This window comes from Anser brachyrhynchus (assembly GCF_964034855.1).
Source record: "Anser brachyrhynchus genome assembly, chromosome: 22".
NCBI lineage: Eukaryota > Metazoa > Chordata > Aves > Anseriformes > Anatidae > Anser > Anser brachyrhynchus.
In genome coordinates, this window is record NC_137715.1 from 4,200,065 (window position 1) to 4,221,140 (window position 21,076).

Below are 21,076 nucleotides of genomic sequence, written 5' to 3' on the forward strand. Positions count from 1 at the left end.
AAAATAACAGACTAATATTTTGAAAGCAGTATTACTTCTCATTTTCTACAAGGAAAAACATTGCATAAATAATTTCTGAGGAAAAATAAATACGTAGTTCACTCTGTGAAACAATAGCTTTTCTCTCTAGATTCTGGTCCCACATAAAATTATTGCAAAAATCTATCAACATTGCAAATTTCCATAGTTTATATGATTTCAGCATATATTCTACATAGAAAATAAGAACAGCGAGGAACTGTCTTTATCCCAAATTGTGTTCATCTGATACTAGGCCTAGCACTACTACAGGATATATACAGCACGAGACTATTCACTTCCCAATAATATTCTTTAACGTAAAACACAAACATTAGTCTGGAAGTTGAGAAGCTAAGTAAAGTTGCTGTCGAACTAAAGACTTACCAAAGCCGCACATACCAAAGACTTTTCTAGAGGAATTCACAACTCTTGAATTAGCAGAGGCTCACTTTTCATGCAGAACCTTACTCCCAGAACTTGGCTTGCACGGTCTTAGCGCTACAAAGTGTGTGGCCAGATAATTCAAACTCTACAGAATAGAAAATGTAAATTGAGATATCTAAGTTGACACTAAAGTCAATTGTGTGCTAGGAAATAAGGAATAATCAGCATCTCTTTATGTTAAATTATGCACAGCATTAGCTGTTTACAGGACAAACATCAGTGAGGTTATCTGGTTTGAGAGAAGCATCCATTTCATAAAACTGCTCCGCTTAGTAAAATTTGTGTTATTGTTCCTAAAACAAATCCTTGCCCCTAAAACAAATAAGATGGCTTGGTTGTCAAATCTCAGTTTTGAATCTGTTGACCCTAGAGTATTCTAATTAAAAGTGTGAAATAGAATTGTCACGCTTTCGTTTTGAGAAAACAAGTGTTGTATTTTGGTTTTCCTCCCTAGAGGAAGCAACTGGGGCATGAGGACACCTGGCAGGCTGTTCACTTCCCAACAGCCGGAGTTGAGTCACTTTCACCGATAACTTTCTGCAGCAAATTCGGAGCATGGTGCCTCCCCCGGTGCTCCCCCCGCCTCATGCTTGTCCTGCATCGTGGCACTTGGAAAAGTGGGAAAGGGATCGCGGTGCTCCCTTCACCTACAGGGAGCCGAACGACCCCTAACAAAGTGTGATAGTGATTGTCACCGTAACAGCTTTGCCCTCCTCTGCCTCCCTACGTGTACAAGCCGCGAGGCCTCATGCGAATCTCCCAGGTGTACCTCTCCTCTCAGACTGAATTTAGGAGTTGCTACCACCAGCTCGGTTTATCTCATTCTCTTAGCAGACCGTAACTGCTGTAATCTGACAGATTTTGACTATGTGAGCCTTTGACCCAGCTTAGCAGAAGGAATTGGAACCCACTGCAGTCAGAACCTCATTCTGCGGCCTGTGAGTGCCGGTTGACGTTTTGTAAAATATCCAGAGCTGCTGGGCTGTCCCACTCGGAGCGACCTTCTAGTAAGCGTTTTCTAGCTCGTGCTGGTTCGACTTGCTGCTCCTGGCTCTGGACAGACGGGGCTTCTTGTTCTTCTGCGGCCTGGCGGTCTCCTTTCCAAAGTCCTTCAGCTCAGACTGGTTGTGGTAGCGAGTGTAGCGCTTGCACTTGCAGGCCGTGACAGCTCGGAATTTGTAAGTCCGAGTCTCTTCCTCGGGACAAGCCATCTGGATGCGCTGCGTGCGGGTGTGAGCGGGGATGCAGCGGTAATCCGGGGCGTTCTGCCGCCACCACTTCCCCCGGCCGATGGAGTTGGGGAGGAGGTGGGAAGGGACGCACTGGCCCGAGCACACCAGCTCCTTGACGGGCTTGATGCTGCGGCACGGCCCCTCCGTCAGGTAGCGGGTGGTTCGCATTTCTCTGCAGCTGAAGTCGGAAGCATCTGCAAATGAGAAGCCTGTTAACGTCTGGCTACTTTCTGCCCCATCCCCGAGAAATCAGCCTCCTTGGTTCTGCAGCACCTAGCTCGGAGCTAGGCACCAGCGGGACGTCCCCAGTGATGGATCTGGGGAGGGGGCAGCCCAAAGACCCACTCGGGACGTCTGGCTGCTCCAGCTGCGACCCTGGAATCACCAACTGCAGGTTGACAAACGCGATCCTGCCCTTGCCACCAGGCAAGCTCCGTGCCAGGCCGTGCCGGTGGGCAGCGGAGCTTCTGAGTGCAACCCCAGCGGCAGGGGTCACTCTGAGGGGAGTTCTGTTGGGATTCTGCCGGCTTCGTTTACCAACAGGCAAAAACCTTCCCTACAGCTCCTCATGTGAGGCCTACAGCACCATGTGAGGTCACTTTATTGGCCTCAGAGGTTCGCTCCTGATTTAAACTCTTCTGCAACAAGGAAAGTGCTCCTGAAGTGAGTTTTAGTTAGCGTAACGTGTTCCAGGCGAGGGAAAGCAGCAGATAACAGCAGTGCTATGGGATTCCCACTCTTCAGGCATTATGTTTTCAAAGTTTACTGCTCTCTAATAATCCCACAACCCACATAATTTCCTTCAGACAGCTAGAGGCATCTCCTGGCTGATTAGGAGCTTTACGGTGGTTACTCCTCCTCCCTCTTTTTTTTTTTTTTCCTTAATGGATATCTATTGGCAAATGAAACATTAGGAAATAACTATAAAATTTTTAGCATGCAGGATTAAGAAAAAGTTTTTTATTGTAGGGCCCTTTTCCGGGGGGTCTCTTTTGCCAGCTGGGATGCTTTGCCTCTTGACATGTTTGCAAGACACAGAATTTGATTTTTGAAGGTGTTTATCAAAGAACTTCATCTAGATAAACACACGGTGATGTTCTTCTGTTGGTGAAAAGGATGGTTTTATGTCCGGAACACTGCTTGGGATGGAAATCCTCAAGGTCAGCTTACAAATGGAAGGCTGTGTCTGTTAGTCCCAGTCTCTTTGCTGTGCACAAGGTGTTTCCCCCCTCCCTTGTGCCTCCAAAGAGAATCCTGACCCTGACTCGTGAGCAGCAGACCGGTATTTATACAGATGTTTTCATTCCTGTTTGTCCCGTGGAAAGCAGAAACATGTTTTTAGTGCTCAGGTTTATATTCATCAAAGTACAGCATGCAAGACTGGATGTTTTAAAAGTTTTGAGGACTGCGTTAATGAAATGAAATGGTCCATGTCTGAATCAGGTGCCTTGTACTGTCATAGCACATAGGCAGATATAGTTAAATATAAGGGTATTTATTTGCCTCAGCTGTAGAGGTTTCTTTTCTGTGCATATACCTCCTATCTTGTATGTGCATGGGTTCCACAAGCTGCAAAATCATTCATGGTGTTCTGCAACCTTGTGTGTCCCTGGAAGGTCTGGCTGCTTTGGGGTCATTCTTTTGATTTCTAGTGTTCAAGACGTTAAAGTAAGCATGTGAGACCATTGCATATCCTGAATAATGTCCAATCCCCTTTTCTTGCTCTTTTCCACCTGAAAACCCATGCACATTTCAGTGGCACAGATTCCCCCGGTTGCTGCCAGAGTGGTCAGAGGCTGGAGAATGAAGGTTTTCAGATGGCACTACCAAACCGACCTGCCTTGACCTGGCGGTTGGTGGGAAGCAGAGTGCTCCCCTGTTGGGGATTTCAGACCTTTATGAAGGTCTCAAAAAGATTACTTCTTTTTTTCTTTTTTTTTCCCCCCTTTTAAGTTAGTGCTATGCTTTAAACACCCTAACTGACAGCTGGAGCAGAAAACCACAATTCCCTTCCAACTGTCCTCAAAAAAAAAAAAAAAAGAAAAAAAAAAACTAGCTCAGATCCGCAATGCACAGTAGTGGAAACCATATGTTTGATGAGCTGCTACGTGCATTTGGCAGCCAAACGTGTTGGTCTGAAGGACCAAGCCTGCCCAGTTTGCCAGGAGGACTCTCTTTCCAACCACCTGTCTGTTTGGTGCTAACTCCCTGCCTTCAATCCCTCCTCACAAAGCTGGTGTTCTGCACCATTGCTAATGTCAGACATTTGCCCAAATGCAGTACCAGCTTATCTATGAAGTGTGTTGGTGCCTTCAAAGTAGCCAAATCGTTCCCAAGATTGCACACCTCTGCAAACCAGGATCCCCTCCAATTCATTTGGGCATGAATTCCCACTGGGAGTGCTTTAACTCTTTTTTGGCTGCTGGAATGTGGCTGAAAATCTGGCTGTTAGCAGAGGGCAGCGAGCAGCACACCTCTCAACTGGCTGAGAGCAACCTCCCCATGCCTCTTCTGCTGTGTGATCTCCAACATCCCTAGTCTGAATCTTCCTCAACACTTAGAAACCATAGCATTATTTTCACCTCCTACTTAAATCCCTAAATAAATAACAACAATCTGATAACAAGTATACTCTTACAACTGCCTGCTAGGGTCCAAAACAGTAATATAATGTTATTTTTCTTACCATTAGGGTCTGGAGCTTGTTGTATGTGTCTTCCCCCATGCTTTGCCTGGTTCATTGTGTTGTTGTTGCTGTAAGCCTGCTCCATCGGTGTTTCTGTATTTTCGGTGATCTCAGGAATGATTTCTGTAGCATCATTTTTAAACACTTGCCACCCTTCCACGGATCGAAATGCAATTTGGATTAGGACGCAGACAGAGCACACTGCCCAAGAGATCTGCATGGTGGCAGCCCACAGATCAGCTTTTCAGCACCCTGACAGCCTCAGTTCCCAGCAAAGGCAAATTATTCCCCTTTTTTAAATCCTTTTTAGAAGCAAGCCAGCCAATGACTATACAAAGTGGGAAGGGCCAGACAACAACTCATTCATCTCAGCTTTTGTCAGTGTGAAATAAAATGGGTGTGTGGGGGTGGCTTACTGACAGTATTCTACAACTTTGACATGAAAACTTCTCATATTCTTTATTTTTGTGCCTGGCAACGATGCTAATTGACAAGACTAGGGTGAATTGCAGCCTGACAAGTCTTTCTGCAGGTTTTTAATGTTTGTTTTGTGTGTGTGTTGGTTTTTTTGTTTGTTGGTTGGTTGTTTTAACAATGTTATAACTAAAACCTGCTTCTACCACCATATTTGAATCTTTGGCTATTGTCTTTTGCAAAGGTTTTTGAGACTTTGGGTTTTTCTGACTCTCTTTCTTCTCCACCCCCCCACCTCCAGGTATAGAGGAAGCAGACCTAGAAACGGTAGCTCAGGAGTTATGCTTTTCAGTCCCTGCAGGCAAAGGACTGGGGAATTGCTTCTTTTTTTCTTTTTTTTTCCCCTTTACAAAAAAGGAGCTCTACATTTTGTGTCACAAATGCACCGGAAGAAACAGGAAAGAGCTTCTTTTCAAAATGAGAAGTTGTTTTATTTAGCTTTAGTGTGTTTGTCAGGGTAAGCAGCCAGGATGCTGCTCACCATGCTTTCTGAGGTGCTCTCCCTTTTTTTCCCTCTCTTTCTTTTTTAATGCATTGGCTGTAACATCATTGCTTACTACTACTTCTGCTGACATTTTGCACAAGTGATGAATACAGGACATTTGGTTATTCTAAACACAAGAACACGGCCAGACTGATTTCTCTGCATGATGCAAACAAAAAAAGAAAGGGAATTGATGACCTTATGTCTCAGGCACCTATGCCTAAGCTTTATTAAAGTATCGTGTTTTAAAAGCTCATCTAGAGTATTCTTTTTCCTTGCAGAAATAAGATGATAATGTGGACGGTTGCATAGCTCCTGCAGTTAAAGAGCACAAACATTTCCGAGGTATTTACAAAAGATGGCAGGCTAAATACATTAATCAGAAAGAACCTCATGTTTTAGGAAGATTAGATACCGAGCTCCTCATAGCTCCCGAAAGCAAATGTGTGCTTCGAGCAGTAAAGGGACACTTAAGCATGTTACTGCAATGTTTGTCACATACATCCTCATGAAAATATTTCATGTACGAGAGATTCCAAAGTGATTCACTGAGCTTCAGTAATTTTAAAGATTACTCGGAATGTCAATAACAGCCTCCGACTTCTCCTCTCTCTCTCTCTGACTGCTGAAAACAGTTGGGGCTGTCTGGTTTTTCCCTATTACTGTAGGGAACTCGTTACCTAAGGCTTGCATTCCATTCTGACAATTCCCCTGACCCGGCAGGGAAAACAGGTGTCACCAAATTTAAAGTGGAGGTGGATTCTCCCTTGGTGTGACCCTGATGATAAATAATACAAACAACAGTAATGACCGGAGGCCATTTCACCTCTTTGGCCTTCCACACTCACAGACAGACACACACAGAGCAGACACATTGCTGCTACTGCGTTGGATGAGCTTTAGCCTACCTGTTCTGGTGGTCTTTTCCTAAAATACTAGCATCTGAAATATACTGTGACATGCTTTCTCTCATACCCCTTCTCTCTGACCAAGATGAGAGAGATTAGCAAGTCTCGGAAGAGCCTTCCTTCCCAAATCCTCCAAAGAGTCTCTAAAAGCAGTGGGGCGTTGTGTTGCTTCCAGCTGCGTGCACTCACCATCTCTCCTCACCTTTCCCCTTCCCACAGCCCAAATCTTATCCTACCAGCTCAGGAGCTACACTGTTGTTATGGGGGATGCGGCACACAGTTTTCTTCATACATAAAACTCCTTTCTGCACAGCCAGAATGTGATTCTTTAAGGCAATTGTCACGCAATTTGCCTCAGATGTGCTGTTTCCTTTCTCCCCATAATCATCATCACCAGCACTGATTAGCTTTCATTAATAACTTCCTCTTTTACTCAAAACAGTTAGTGATGGTCTCACAAGCCCAAATACGGAGCCATTGCAAAGGTTTTTCCAAGTATAATTTCCCTCACTTACAAATAAGTATTTTTGGCTTAGAGCTACAGGTGAAATCTATTCAATGCCGGGGGCACACAGCTTCACGGGGCATCACCTGATTGCCCACCAAATCAAAGGGTTTCTGAAGGACAGACAGCAGCGTGGAAAGCTGTGGACTCAGCCTTGTAGGGTTTGTGTGGTTTCTATCCTTATTTATTTATTTCTTCCAAGAACAGGCTAGACTGTCATGATTAAGTTATACTTGAAATTGAGTACGATGATTGCTTGAGCTCTGCTTTCAGGCCTTATAATATAGATATGTGATCTTTTTGTTTGTTTGTACTGAATAAGGAGGTAAGAACAACCAGGAACTTAATGGGGCTCGTAACTTGTTATTCTTCTTGGCAGCTAGGAACACCACCAGGACAGTGACCTTCTCCGAAGTGGCCCCACACAGCTCGTGGCTCTGCAGAATACAGCCAAAAGGCAGAACGGGAGAGCGTGAGAAAGTTAAGTACTCGCAATCACTGAAACTTTGCTATTTGTTACCCTATTTAAATGCATTTGAAACTGTATGTCTTTGCCTATCAAAGCTCAGTTTCTGTTAATTTCTTTTCATGTAATGTCTGCATGGAGAATGTTTCCAGAAGTTATCGTTGTCAGCCTAAGCCTACTACAAAGGAGCACGTTTACAGTAATCTCTTCCCAGATAAAACATAAAAAGTTTCTTCAGGTAGTTTCTCTAAGTACTTAAACAATCCCCTCTCTTAACTGTCTTACCATTTATCTGTATCACCCAGTGGGGAAATAATACGAAAACTATGAAAGTCAAAATCAGAAGCTATATTTAGCCTCTGGCTTAAAACCTCTTGTCCACAATCCAGGAGAGCAGCCTAATAGAGGCAAGAAAAGAATCCAAATCCCATAGACATTCAGATTCCTTAACTACAAACACATTCTTCCACATCCTGTAGCTGCTTGCCTGCTCACAGCATTTTCTGCACCAAAGCAAGGAGAACAGTCCGGGCTCCAGCCCTCACGAACAATTGATTTTTGCTCTCTTAATGAAGCACAGGAGCAAAACAAACCAAAAAATATTTGTGACTTATATCAAAGGACACTTTGAGAATGACCTGAGTTTGGATCAACTGCAATCAGAACTGGGTTACTATTTTCTGAGCTGGAAAAACACCACCCTTAACGTTGCTAATACAGAATCAGATATGTGATTCTCTGCTTCTAAGTTATTAAGGGATACAAGGAGGAAATTAACATCCTATATTCAGCCTGAATCCCTTGCTGCTGCTTTCTTGACTCAAGCCTTGGTCCTAAAGTTCTTGTATTGCGACGCTGTCCTGGGAAGGCATGCCCAGAAGAAACAGTTTCTGCAATCGGTTTGGTCCATGTGTACCTCCTGGTGCCCACCAGGCACCCCCGTTCCCCATTCCTGGCCTAGGAAATCGGGGTGCACGGTCCCACTAGGCATCCATGCACAGTCTGAGCTCGTCTCTGAACTCCGACTCTTCATTTACACTTTGCCCAGCAATTTCATGCCTGGTGTGCTCGTTTGCTTCTCAAACACTTCTTTTCCTAAGATGCTGCGAAGTCACCCTGCCCACGTAACTCTTGTCTCCCCGGAATTCTGCTGAGCCACGTCCCTTCTGCATGTAGCAGCCGGGACGCTGTGACATGGCCTCTAAGTAGCCAAGAATAAATGGAATAAATGGAATCTTATTATTCTCTCACCAGAGACCAGCAAATGCACTGCTAAATCATTCCAGCGGCTTGCCTTTTTAGAGATAAGGATACATCAGATTCCCACAACAGCTCTGCTCGGGGATGGAGTGATGTCTGCAGAATGAACAGCAAGCTTACAGCTCCATCTGGTGAGTCAGCTAGCCAGCAACCTTGGCATGCTGGAATTAAAATACATTAAAAAAAAAATAAAAAAAATCCCTCAACTGAATTACACAACCTGCATTTACAGGGCTTATTTCCAAAATAGAAGAAATGAATAGTTTGTCCAAAGAATAAGAACTGGAATATAATTATTGTCTATTCAGAAGTTACCAAAAAAAAAAAAAAAAGGAAATGCAACTGTCTCCATACAGCAGTTGCTCTGACACCAGCTTAATGTTAGGTCAATGCCACCATAATTGTCCCACATTTTTTGTTGCTGTATATTTTTTTCTGTTTACCAGAGTGGTTTACATTTACATGTATTTTTTGAGTTCCAGTGATACAAGAAGAATACATCAGAGAAAGAACAGGGGTTGTGAGAATCGTGTAGAACAGCTGACAAAAATGAATGACATGGAAAAAAAAACCTGTATCAAGCTAAAGGCAGGCTTTTTCTCTCTGCTAATGTCCATCTGACCTTTGTACAATTTATAGATTTTTAATAGTAGTTTGAGAATGGTATTGTAGTCTTCCAAATCTAACTCCTCATGAAAAAATATCCCCCAAAACAAAACTCTGGGCCCCAAATGCTCATCCGTGTTCCGAATTGTAATGCCATACGCAGGATGCCTTAGCTAGCACAGGAATAAGGCCACTAAGTCCTTTTAGATACCTCCTCAGGCCTGTTCTATTTTCAGATCGACTCATTGGCAGAGCCCAGAAAGTAATTTTAGAAGAAACCTCTGTGCTATACTAAGTGAGATTCCGTTAGTCAGTCCCTCTGTGCTAAAACTATTAAAATAAACTAGCAAAACTAATTAAAAAAAAAACAAAAACAGGAAAAAAAAGTTCCACTACTAGCATCAGAGATTTAACTAGTTCTGGCCAAAAGAAGACAGCTCGGTGAAAGTATTTAAATGATGATAATAAACATTGCAAATATCCTGTTGTTTTTTTTTCTTGTTCAGCAGGAGGAAGAAGCATCTGACCCAAGTTTGTCTTTCAACTCCAGGAGCATGTAGTGCTGTCACACAGAGTGCTTTTCATCCTCAGAGCCTTCTATGGAGATTAATTCTCCCAGCACCAAGAGAGGTAAGCCAGATATACTGGTGTCTGGGAGAAAAATGTGTCCAATGCTAACACAGGCTCAAGGTTGAAAAATGGAATTAGAATACAGTGTGTCACGGCTGCTAGTCTTGACTCTGGATGCTGTTAATTCTAATTTAGAAAGAACTTTGCAAAATGTGTGCTTTCCAGCAGTGCCCCATTGCAACATCCTCTCATTTTGCGGTTCAGAGGAGCATGCTACATAAAACATGGTTGCTGCCAAGGGGGTAGGTGTAGTCCTAGCTGCAGGACCAAAGAAAGGGTGAGGAATGCACTCAGAAAATGTTGTTCTTGCTTTCAATTTTATTTCCAGGATACAAACTTCTCTCCTGAGCTTATGCAATGGCTGAGAGACTTAGCTCAGCATGAGGTACAAGGCAGATTTGTTTTTACACATATCATCATTTTAGAAGGCCTATTATGTATCTGAACTTTCTTCTTTGTTCCTTGCTATAAAATGACAATAGCTCTCGCCCCCACCCTTCCCCACTTTTTAAGTTCTCTAACTCTTCAGTACAAAAACCCCAAGTTATTGCATTTTCTTGCATTGTGCTGGATTTGACACGGTAGCTATCTTTGTTCTATGACAGATGTGTATTTTACAGAGACCCTAGTTAGCCTATTCTAAAAGCAGAGCTAGAAATGGTTTCATTACTGAGTCACCCATCAGTAACACACAATAGCACATACTGTCTCAGAGCTCAGGTTTTTAAATGAATTCGAAATGGCGTCTTCTTTATTTCAATCCATCAAATATTCCAGAGTGTTTGTTAAATAAGCTTTGTTAGACTCAGACAAATGGGCCAGAGTATCACTAAAGTTACCACCAGAAGTAAAGAAAGGACATACCAATTAAAAGGGCATACTGAACATACGAACAAATTCCTTTATTTTTTGATGTGGCAGTATTTCTTGATTTGTCAACATTTTATACAGTTCATTATAGACTTGTAGAACTGTACAAAAACATCACCACATAGTAAACAGACTCCACTTCAACAAACCATTTTGTTTTTATTCAGACAACTATTAGCCTTTTTGTAGTCTGAGCAATGTTAACAAAAGATCTAATGCCTAATATTTTCTTAGCTCTTTTATGGACTGGAATTTTTGAGTTCTAAGTAGCAGCTCAAAGCCACAGTACATGCACATGAATCTCCTTTTTTTTTTCTTGTAGCGTGGACAGGTATTATGAATATATGGTGTGAGATGAGACAGGAAAAAGATCTGTGCCCACAGTAAAAAAAAAAATTAAAAGTGTGATTTATCTGACTACAGTATGGATGAATTATAATAGAATAGGTAAGGCCAGTATTCCTATTCCACAAACTAAGTAGTATGAAAGAAGTAACCAGGAATTTCGAAGCAGTAAATCATTTAATCCTGATACAATGGGAGAAAGCAAACAGGTATGTAATTAGCCAATGAAATTTACTACAGCTCATTATTACTGAGCCATCCTGCTTCAAAGCAAGCACTAAATACTGGCTGACTGTAGGAAGGTGAAAGGAAACAACACTATGTATGCAGAATGTTCTCCAGTTGCCCCTTTAAAGGCCACAATAGGCAAAGGGCTTCTTGATTTGGCAGTTCCCATCCTATGCAAGGAAACAGAAATAAGTCCTGTCTTCACCCAGAAGAAACACATCTGCAGTTTAATTTCAAGCAAGTTATATAGCTATATAGGTAGCAAAAAAAAAAAAACAAAAACAAAAAAAAACACAAATCAACTAGAAGAAAAACAATGCATGTCCTTTGTGATTTGTTGTTTAGTGAAATGAATGCACAAAACTGGCTCTGGGCTTACATAGATTACTAATACAATAGTGTTTCTAGTTAAAATAGCATTTAGATTTTAAACTCTAGATCTACGTTAAAGCACAGAAAAGAAAGGAACACAAACATCTTAGGGTTTTGTCAGTTTAACCAACAATTCTGGGTTTGCAGTGGGAGATCCTCTGCATTAATAGTGCTACACTAACTGACAGGCACACACACCCCGAGTCAGGCATACTGTAAACAAAGCTTCCTCTCCCATCATTGCAATGACTCATTTCATCTCCACGTCAAACAGCATCAAGACATGATTTATTTTAATAAAAGGAAATGTTTCCTTTTCCACGTGGTACGTAACAATGTTCGTTTCTATTTAATGGAACCATGCAAACAATCCAACGAGTCAGTGTACCAACAAACTGTAAGCACATCTGTGCTGCAATACTGGAAGGAATCTATATATATGTGATCGTTCCATTCTGCATTAATAAACAGCAACAGCAAAGGAGGGAGAGAGACTGTAGTGCAGTACAAACCTCAGGAGCCCTTCTATTCTGATACTGAGGACTTTTTCACACACCCAGTGCAAGCACTCCTAAATACAGACGTTATTTCTTCCTTGCTGAAGTCTGCTCCTCAACATTTACTCAACATTTTTTTCTAGTATGAGTTTAAAACAAAGATAAAAAAGCATTTATCAGACTTTCATGTCAATCACAACAGCAAGAGGTACAAATAGTCTTGGAAATCCAGTGTGCATCAAGATCGGGCGCTAAATGGCTTTACTACCACACACTGTGTATTGCATATATCCACACTAAACACAACACTGCATACTTCATTTCACAAGAGAGTGCACCTGTGCATTTGCATATATGCTTCCATTCCTTGAAGCTCCTACACTCAAACTTTAGGCACCTGTGTGCATGAAGAAGCTTTAGAAAACACAGTACTTCAATTAAGGGTGAGAGATGTGTTGGGGCTCTCAGAAAATGGTGCTCTGGTGGGAGAAAACACAAAGCTTAATGAGACGATGCAATGTCAATGCAAAGCACGTGTTATACAGTCTGCAAGGGGGCTCTGAAATACTTGCGAAAACAGCTGTTATCACTGGAGTTGCCCCTCCAAATACACCTCTTTATTGCAACAGCTCCAAGAAGTGACACCATTTGGTGCCATCTTGAAAGACAGACCTACAGTTTGAGAAAGATACCGTCACTAGGTAAGAGCAGGCTTTCTGTCTCCCTCACATCCTGTGGCTTAGCTTGCGGGTAGGGAATCTAAAGCACTTAACACATCCTCTGCCGATTTGAGAAACTTTGAAAAATACTACAGTGCTCTGTTTTAGGGTTTCAGTTTGCCCTCCTTCACTAATTGCTCATTTAGCTGGCAAAGCTGCCTTAGAAAGCCATCATTAGGGCCAATCTCTCGCTTCTGCCGGACAGTGATCAAAGCAGACTTGACATCCATGTTCTGGCGAAGCATGAGGTAGGCGATGACCAGGGTAGGAGAACGGCTGTAGCCCTCACGGCAATGCACAAACACTTGTCCTGCAGGGAAGACAGGTCACAAGGTGGGTTATAATGGAATATGTGATTGAAAGGCAACATGAAATAGCTAGGATATAAAGCGTAATAATTAGTCCTTCGGTAGCTTGAGGACTCTAAATTCAGAATGCTGCCAAAGCTATGTAAAAAGAAAGGTGCGTGCTATCGTTGTTAGTTGCTACTGTCTGTCATCACGAATAATGCAGAAAAACCTAGTTCTACAACACTCTACTAAAATGTATTTGCTACCATATTATAAAGGCCAACCTTTTTCTCCTATCTTTGTATTTGAGAACAAATCCTGCCCCTAAAGATGACCAGTATCAAAGAGCATAAATAAATAATGCACAGTTTAAAATATGCTGAAGACAGCAACATGCTGTTTGTCATACACTGCATCTCTTCAAAGATATCCAGCCTTTATGGTGCACTGCTGGCAATTCTCACGCTAACCCCATGTTGGATCCTACCTGGCTACTTCTCTGGCTGTTTGTGAAGTCACACTAACACTCAAGTAAGTGAAACCGCTGATTATGCAGCAACAAGAACCAGAAGTATCTAATCGCACCAATGCCAGCACCAATAAAATGCTTCCAGCTAACTGATTAGGGAAATCATTCCTCATATTTACTGGGGAAATGCTGTAGGTTGGTGTCCAACAATAATTAAGCAAGCCACTAATCCCCTTGAGAAATTTAACTCATTTTTATTGCTTCTCAGCTGTGTCCTCTTTGACCTGCTTTTCCAGACATAAAATACAGTCCCAGGCTATTCTCCAGGGCAAATTCTTTCCCGAGACAAGAGAAGAGATGAACCGTACGTACACTTTTTCATGATGACCACAACTTGCTCTGAACCACACTAGCAGAAAGCCTGTTACCACATTTGCTTTGAGCTGCAGAGGCTTTGCAGCTCAAGGCAAACCTCTAATCAGAAGCAAGTCAAACAGCTAAAACAATTTATTCTTTATATTTCCTGAGGGCCTGTAGCCATGAATTAGCAAGATTTAGAGATCCTTAAGCATGTCTGTAGAAGAGAACTGACTTCCTCTATACAAAAGGGTTTGTAACCTTCCTCTGGGAAAGGCAGCGAGTCTTAGGGGCTGCCTTTAGCACAGCAGACCTGCCTTCATTTAGCTACCTTCCTGAACTTCACGCAGCTACACTGCTAAAACATAACTGCAGGAGACAATACCACTGCATCCCTCGTCACGTCACTGCCCTTACTCTACACTTCACTGTCAAACAAGACTATCTAATTTCAGTAGTGAGTTAATCTTAAAACTGGCTCCAACATCACCTAGCCACAAAGTTCCTGTTCATTTACCACGGTAAGAAAACAGCAGCAGGCACCGTAGACAATATTGAGGCTAAAAGAATCACCAAGTAGAACTGGTACTGTAAATTCAGATCCATTCTGCAACTGTTCAGAGGACTGCGATGTGTTTTTAGTGTAACTCGGTGGGGACAGTCATGGCACAGCTGGCACTGTTAAAACTCTTCTTCCTGCTGCAGCCTGTATCACTTGGTCAAAAAGCTAATTGCAAGAGCTGTATGTTAATTTTCAGAATTTTTATATGTTACCAAACTGGAGGTAAAACTTCTCTCAATCTGTCCAAAGCATATCACAGCTCTGGCTCCCCTTTTGCCCACTTCAGAGAAATAACGCCTAGAATTGTGTCATTCCTCCTCTTTCACATTCACTCATGAAGCAAGAAAGAAATCAAGCATATGTAGAAATAAGTGGTATGCTGAAATAGTCAGACACAAAGCACTGTCTGGCCCACTGCACTATGTCCTCAGATTTCTGTTCTGAGGAAACTCTAGAAAAATGTGGCAATCAACAACACCACAAATATCATCTCCAACCTTCCTGGAATCCTAGGGAATAATGAGGTAATTGTCACACAAAATAATAAAATAAAAAATTATAAGGCTACAGTCTCCATCCTTACTGTACATTTGGAAAGAAAGCACCTAAGAGGCTTTGTGAGTACTATACAGCAATGCAGTACCTGTATCATTTTTGTCTCTAACTTCTAGTGTCCTTAAACAGCGTTTAGATCCTGCATTTATTTTCTGGATTTTTCATATGATTTACGATGTCTAAGGAAAAATAAGAACATGTCTTCCTAGACAGGCGCTATTTTAGGATGCAGTTGCTGTTTCACTTTGCAAAGTCACCCCTACAATGACAGCCTTCCACTTAACATATACTGGACGTCCACAAGTACAGACGGAAGACTGTTTTATTGTGTACTCAGGTGTCTTTGATCCCAAGTCTTGATCTGAATTACTGACTTGCCTGTTCAGCTGAAAATCTGAGCAACGAACCATTTTAACAGTGAAATAAATGACTAACACATATGCAGTGCACAGAAAACACGGCAGAAAGACATTTCAGTTTGCCTTACCATCCTTCTGGGAAAGTGCTTTCTCAATAAAATCAGCTGCCTCCTCAAAATAGCGACTGAGGTTAAATTCTTGTGTATCGTTAGCTTTAATGCCATGGTATCTGATGCCTGTGCCTTCATAGAATTCTGCATTAGTGTTCACATGCATGAACGACTTCCCCTCTGCTGCATTCAGAACATGGGTTATCCCCAGGCGCTGCAGCCTCGTAATGTTCTTGGCTATGAACCTGTACGATAAAAAGTGTCAAGAAAACGATTAGAACTCGGTGAATCGTCTCAGTATTTATGATGTCCCCAGAAGCTATTGCTAGCCAAAAGCTTTTATTTTTCCGTTGATAGATGCTAAACACACAGTGCTCAAATTAGCTGCATATTCTACATTCACAGAAATATCTAGAGCCCCGGTCACTAATTGTATGTGAGAGAAGGCTGCTTTCTTGGCTGATAACTGAGCAGAGAACACCTGAAACTTAATCTCTTAGATCCTACTACAGCATAAAGTTATTACTCTTTCTGAACATAAAATTCTGACCAAATTAAGAAAATACAGGTGGTAAGAGAAAGCCCAGGATAGTCACCCCTAAGATTAACCACTATCTACATACGCTAATTTAAGAACCAGTTATAAAAAGCCTCTGCTGCCTACAACCACTGCTGCAAGGGTCAGGTAAGCAGTACTTGCTACTCTAGCGGATGGTCTGAACATCCATTTTATCTGAGCTTTGGTTTATATCAAAAATAATACATAAAGGAAGATCTATTTGATCACAGCAGGTGGTTGCCTAGTAAAATGCAAGACCACTGGTCAACAGCAACAGAAAGTGACAGGTTTTATTTGAGAGAGAACTCAGTTCCTGCACACTCTGTGAAAAGATGTAGCCTAAACAGACATAAACGTGGGGTTTTTTGTGGTTTTTTGTTGTTGTTGTTTGTTTGTTTGTTTGTTTTCTTTTTAAGGCAGCTTTCACTGTGTGTGTTACTGGATGTGGAAACAGAAATCTTAGGAAAACCTCCCCAAGGCTCAATTCGTAAGCTGCAAATTCAAGGAGTCTTAATATTAAGCTCAGCTAAGCATTTGCGCGTTATCTTTTTGGACAAGTTTCTAAGGGACAGCAATGCACCTCAGGGTTTTGGCTGGACACCTAGCAATTTTTTTTAAAAATTAATATAACGCCCAAATGAGTTAGTCTGCATTTATATGAATCTCTGAGTCTCGTGTGTTTGCTCACAATCTTCACACAATTCAGGGCTATATGAACATCTAGAGCGTTCCTTTTCTCCTAATGACTCTTCACCCCTTAAATTATAATGTAAGCACACGAATCCTTATGCATGAGTGAAGCTCCTACGTTTTCGGCTCTCTGTGCCAAACAACTACGGCGATGGGCCAAATATCTGCAAAGAACTTCATTACCCAAACAAATGTTGACAGATTTTTCCATCTGGCAGGACATCATCTGTGCCAGGGGACAAGTACCAGTGCCAGGGGAATTCTGCTTGCAACACAAAAGTAAATCCTACAGAGCAAGGCCAAAACAAAAAGCATTAATTCAGTTGCGAGTTCCTATGTTTTGTCTGGTCTAAGTAGCAGCAGGTAGATCGGTACATATCTGCAGTAGGAGCTCGTGCCCAACGACATGGCTGAGTCTGGCAACACAGTTCTGGCTCACCTGGAGGCAAGCACATTCTCAATGAATGATTTTTTCTGATTTACAGCTGATTTCCTTACGCAGCTGTCGGTGAAAATCAGAATATTTGTGTACCATTTCTTTTTCTCCTTCCCAACAGTCGGATCTCTCCCTGACATTTCAGTCCAGCTGCATGGTGTTCAGCGTTGAACTGCTAGCTCCTACAGGTAGTGGAGAGAAGCTAACATCAGCCTCTTCCGTTTCCCCAGGAGAATTCATGGGACCTTGTCTGTTCTCAATACAGAAGTTCCCTGTTCCTCACCCTGTACCAGAATTAATAAGTGTTTCTTCAAACAGAGACGAACAATTTTACCAACCAACCACAAAACACAGTTCTTAGGAAACCGTGCATCTGGAATTAAGGGTAAGCGATGCTGTAATGGATTGCCATATGGCATTACCCATGCACCTGGTCACCTAAGCAAATAAACCAAGCAAATAAACCTAAATATAAATAACAAATAGCAAATAACCTAAGCAAATAAACCAAGTCCTTAATATGGAATAAAAAACCATCCGATAACACGTTTTAATTTCTACTGTTACGTTCATGCGAAATTGCTTCCTCACCACTTCTTCCCTTAGAGTCACTCAATTTAATGTTAATTTTGGGCGAATGTCTTTCATACTCCTTACAGCATGCCCGTTAAGAACAAGTAATTGCTTCGTGTGTTAACCACACACACTCGAGCAGCCAGAAAACTCAGATGTGTCATCTGCCAACCTGATAAAGATGCGTGCTGTCCAGCTGTCCCAGTCATTGATTAAGATGTTACACTCAAAGACATCTTGACTTTTGCAGTAATAGGAAATGATTTGTACTTCTGACATATTCTGAATTGTCTTGCAGTGTTGTTGCTTGGAAAATATGTAATTGTGCTAATGTCACCAATATAATAATTCTTGTTTTACTGATAGTACATTTTGACTCATCTTCAGAAACCTTGTCTAATCTCTTTGAAAGGTTAGAACTGTCTACTGTGAGATGCAAAAGCATTATTTTCAAAGTATTTTATCATTTTATCTGTGTTTCATTAATTATAACTTTTATGTATTGCACAGAAGATGCAGTACCTGACAGATAAATTGGTATCTGACACTATGACCCAATTTAATCGCATCCTCTTTAATATCTCAGCACTGTCAATTTTATCCAAAGATGAGTCACTCACAAGGAGAGATAGCAGCACCTCTATGCAAAATATTTTAAATGGCTTTGAACAGAAGTTTCTGAATCTCACTCAGATGTTTTACTTTCTTCCTAAGAACTCCTGCACAAAGCCTGTTCAAATTTTATGGCTTTTATGCCAGGTATTGGGACTCCAATCTCCCCACACTCAAACTCTCTACAGATGTGGCTAGCCTGTAAATTCAGATTGTTATAAAATCTCTGCCATCTGTAGTCATAAATGTGGCCTTACATTGCAAAAGTGTTTGATCCATCCAAGTCAAAGCAGAGATCTGAATGTCAGAGCTAATGACCGCATTACTTTGTTCTGCTGGACTGCTCTCCCCGACTTCCCTGTAGCACAAGGCAAAGTGCTTCCAACAGCTCCTCGGAGATTCGCTAAGAAGATTTGCGCAACAAAGGCCAAACCCCAGATATGAGGCGAGTGCCAGTCTGATGCATACTGCACCGAGGCGGCTGAAAATACGAGCTGTACCTCAAGCTCTGTGGAAGGAACAAGACAGACTCATGATCTGCAAATACGGGGCCCAAACAAAGCTGAGGCTTTTTTTCTTGCGCACAGCAGTAAAAGCTTTCTCGATGCCTTGCACGCTGTCGGACCCACATATGCACAAAGGCTGACAGGCCGCGTGCAGCGTTGGTTTACTCCCCCAGCAGTTCATAGGTGAATGAGCCAGGTCATAAAACCAGCTCTCTCGTTAGCCTTAACACAAGGAGAGTACAGCAGAGGGACACGGAGCTGGGACTGGCACAAGAACAGACCTGCACAGCTTGATTTGTTTCAGAATGACAACTACTATAGCACAACCCCGTTTGGTAGAAAAAACCCTCTTAAGAGCTGGTCTTATTTCCCGTCTGGGGCTATCAAATTCAGCCTGCAGTGACCGAATCGCAATACACAGTCACGCATTCAGTTACAGCACTGCATTACCTTAGCTCTTTGTGGATGCTTCACATATATTATTGCTTACTAAGCCTCGATAGATGAAGTAGGTTGTTTGTTCCCATTGTGAAATGTTTTCGGTTATTTCTTACCTCTAGCTGTCCCCCCCAGTTCTTCAGCATCCTTTTAAAAACCCTGACAGTAGAATTGGACATCGTCTGTCAGTCCACCCAGCAGTTAAATTGCTGTTTTGCTACAAATTGCACTAGTGCTCAGCATGACTTTAACTGTCAATTATTACATAAAAAGTCCTTCTCTGAGCTAAGGATTTCCAACAGCCATTTTCCATCTTGTAACTTACATGCATCCTCTATTATTATGCAATCTTGAATCTGAATATATTAAAATCTGTAGTGTATAATTAAAATAATTTACTGAACAATGAAAACTAGCCCGTAGTTGCTTGCTACCCTCAAAATTATTTTTAATTATTTAATGCACAAACCACCTATTTTCAGACCCTACAGGCAATGGCTTTATATCTTCAGATAACTGCTAAAAATACGAAGGAGAAGGTGGCTGTCAGCAGATAATGATTTGGGTCCTATCTCTAGATGAGCGTGTCCCGCATCAACTGGGTGTGACCAAGGCCAAGTCTGGTTTGTCTTGGGAGAATGTTAATGAAAACTGATGGGTCTGACTTATGTTTCTGTAGGAGTTAGAAGCTCCACGTAAGACCAGGAATCCACTGTTCTACACACACATCAAGAGGACAAAGACAGAGAGAGAGTCAGCAGGAGATGATGGGAATGAACAAATAACTGAAATAATCTTGGTGCAAAAAATAAACATCACATGGCTGAGGAAAGAGCTGTTGGTGAACCGTGAACAAGTTTTCCCCTTTTTAAGGGCTTTTATCCTAGCTACATCTGTAGGCCTCTGGCTCACATCTATTGCTATTTAGTTGAGGTTAGTTAGGTCTCTGAGCGCAGAAACATTCCTTTGGCCAATCACTGCCTGGGGAGGGAAGGCGACTCCTATTAAACCCCTGCTTTATGTCATTTTGCACATGGTTAAACTGCGACCTAACGCGCCCATGGCTCCTTTGCTCCTTCTTCTCGTTCCACCTTACTCCTCTGGCTCAGGGTCACTGCACTGGCGTTGGACACGGCTCCGGGAGACGCTCCTGCACGTCCACCTCGGGCATCCCGGCTCTCCTCCCTTTTCCGTGCGGGTTAGCGGCGCTGACCGCAGCGTATGAGCAACATTAGGAAACACCGGGAGGAAATAAAAGCCCGGCGCCGGCACGTTTCGCTCTTAAAACACAAGCGTGACGGTGTAACCTTGCTTCGGCTCTCTGGCAGCTTAGATTTGGGCACTCGACAGGCCGCCAAACCCCTCAGCGGGTGCCACTTAGGGGACGCCAACTCCGCCAGGCTCCAGCAGCAGCCCCCAGCCGGACCTCGCACCCTTGGGCTCCCTGCAGGCCCGGCAGGCCCCAGCACCCCCACCCCGGCTCCGGCCTCCTCGCAGCCCCCCGCGGCCCCGCGCCTCGCCTCGGGCCCGGCCTCGCCCCTCGCGGGCCTCCCCCCCTTCGGCCTCGGCCTCGGCCTCGGCCCCGGCCCGCCGCACTCACGCGTTCCCCACGTGGATGCGCGGCACCACCTCGTTGCTGTGCGCGCTGGGCAGGCTGTAGCAGCCGCTGCCGTTAGCCAGGAGGTCGTTGAGCTCCTCCACCGAGATCCCGTAATCGGACATGGCCGGCTCCCGGCCTCTAGCCGCCGCCGCCGCCCCCCCCCCCCCCCGCTCCCCCCCAGCCCTTTACTCCAAGCACCGCCGGGCCTTGGAG

The 21,076-nt window shown here is 43.0% G+C and overlaps 2 protein-coding genes and 1 long non-coding RNA gene across 4 annotated transcripts; 1 reads left to right on the forward strand and 2 right to left on the reverse strand.

The window, feature by feature from the left end:
• Positions 1-1,011: 1,011 nt before the first annotated feature.
• SOST (sclerostin) lies at positions 1,012-4,755 on the reverse strand. The gene is made up of 2 exons (XM_080565383.1): positions 4,384-4,755; positions 1,012-1,891 (listed from the first exon to the last, which is right to left on the reverse strand). The coding sequence occupies exons 1-2, from the start codon at positions 4,601-4,603 to the stop codon at positions 1,470-1,472; spliced, it is 642 nt and encodes a 213-aa protein (XP_080421509.1). The 5' UTR covers positions 4,604-4,755; the 3' UTR covers positions 1,012-1,469.
• A 191-nt stretch (positions 4,756-4,946) lies between these two features.
• LOC308181781 lies at positions 4,947-18,569 on the forward strand. Of its 2 annotated transcripts, XR_013941583.1 has the most exons (4): positions 4,947-7,458; positions 8,475-8,611; positions 9,593-9,716; positions 17,256-18,569. It is a non-coding gene; the product is annotated as an uncharacterized lncRNA (long non-coding RNA). The 2 variants fall into 2 exon arrangements; XR_013941582.1 differs by having other exon boundaries at positions 4,947-8,611.
• On the reverse strand, positions 10,607-21,049 carry DUSP3 (dual specificity phosphatase 3). The gene is made up of 3 exons (XM_080565385.1): positions 20,864-21,049; positions 15,468-15,694; positions 10,607-13,057 (listed from the first exon to the last, which is right to left on the reverse strand). Exons 1-3 carry the CDS (start codon positions 20,983-20,985, stop codon positions 12,852-12,854), a joined length of 555 nt encoding a protein of 184 aa, XP_080421511.1. The 5' UTR covers positions 20,986-21,049; the 3' UTR covers positions 10,607-12,851.
• Between the last annotated feature and the right edge of the window lie 27 nt (positions 21,050-21,076).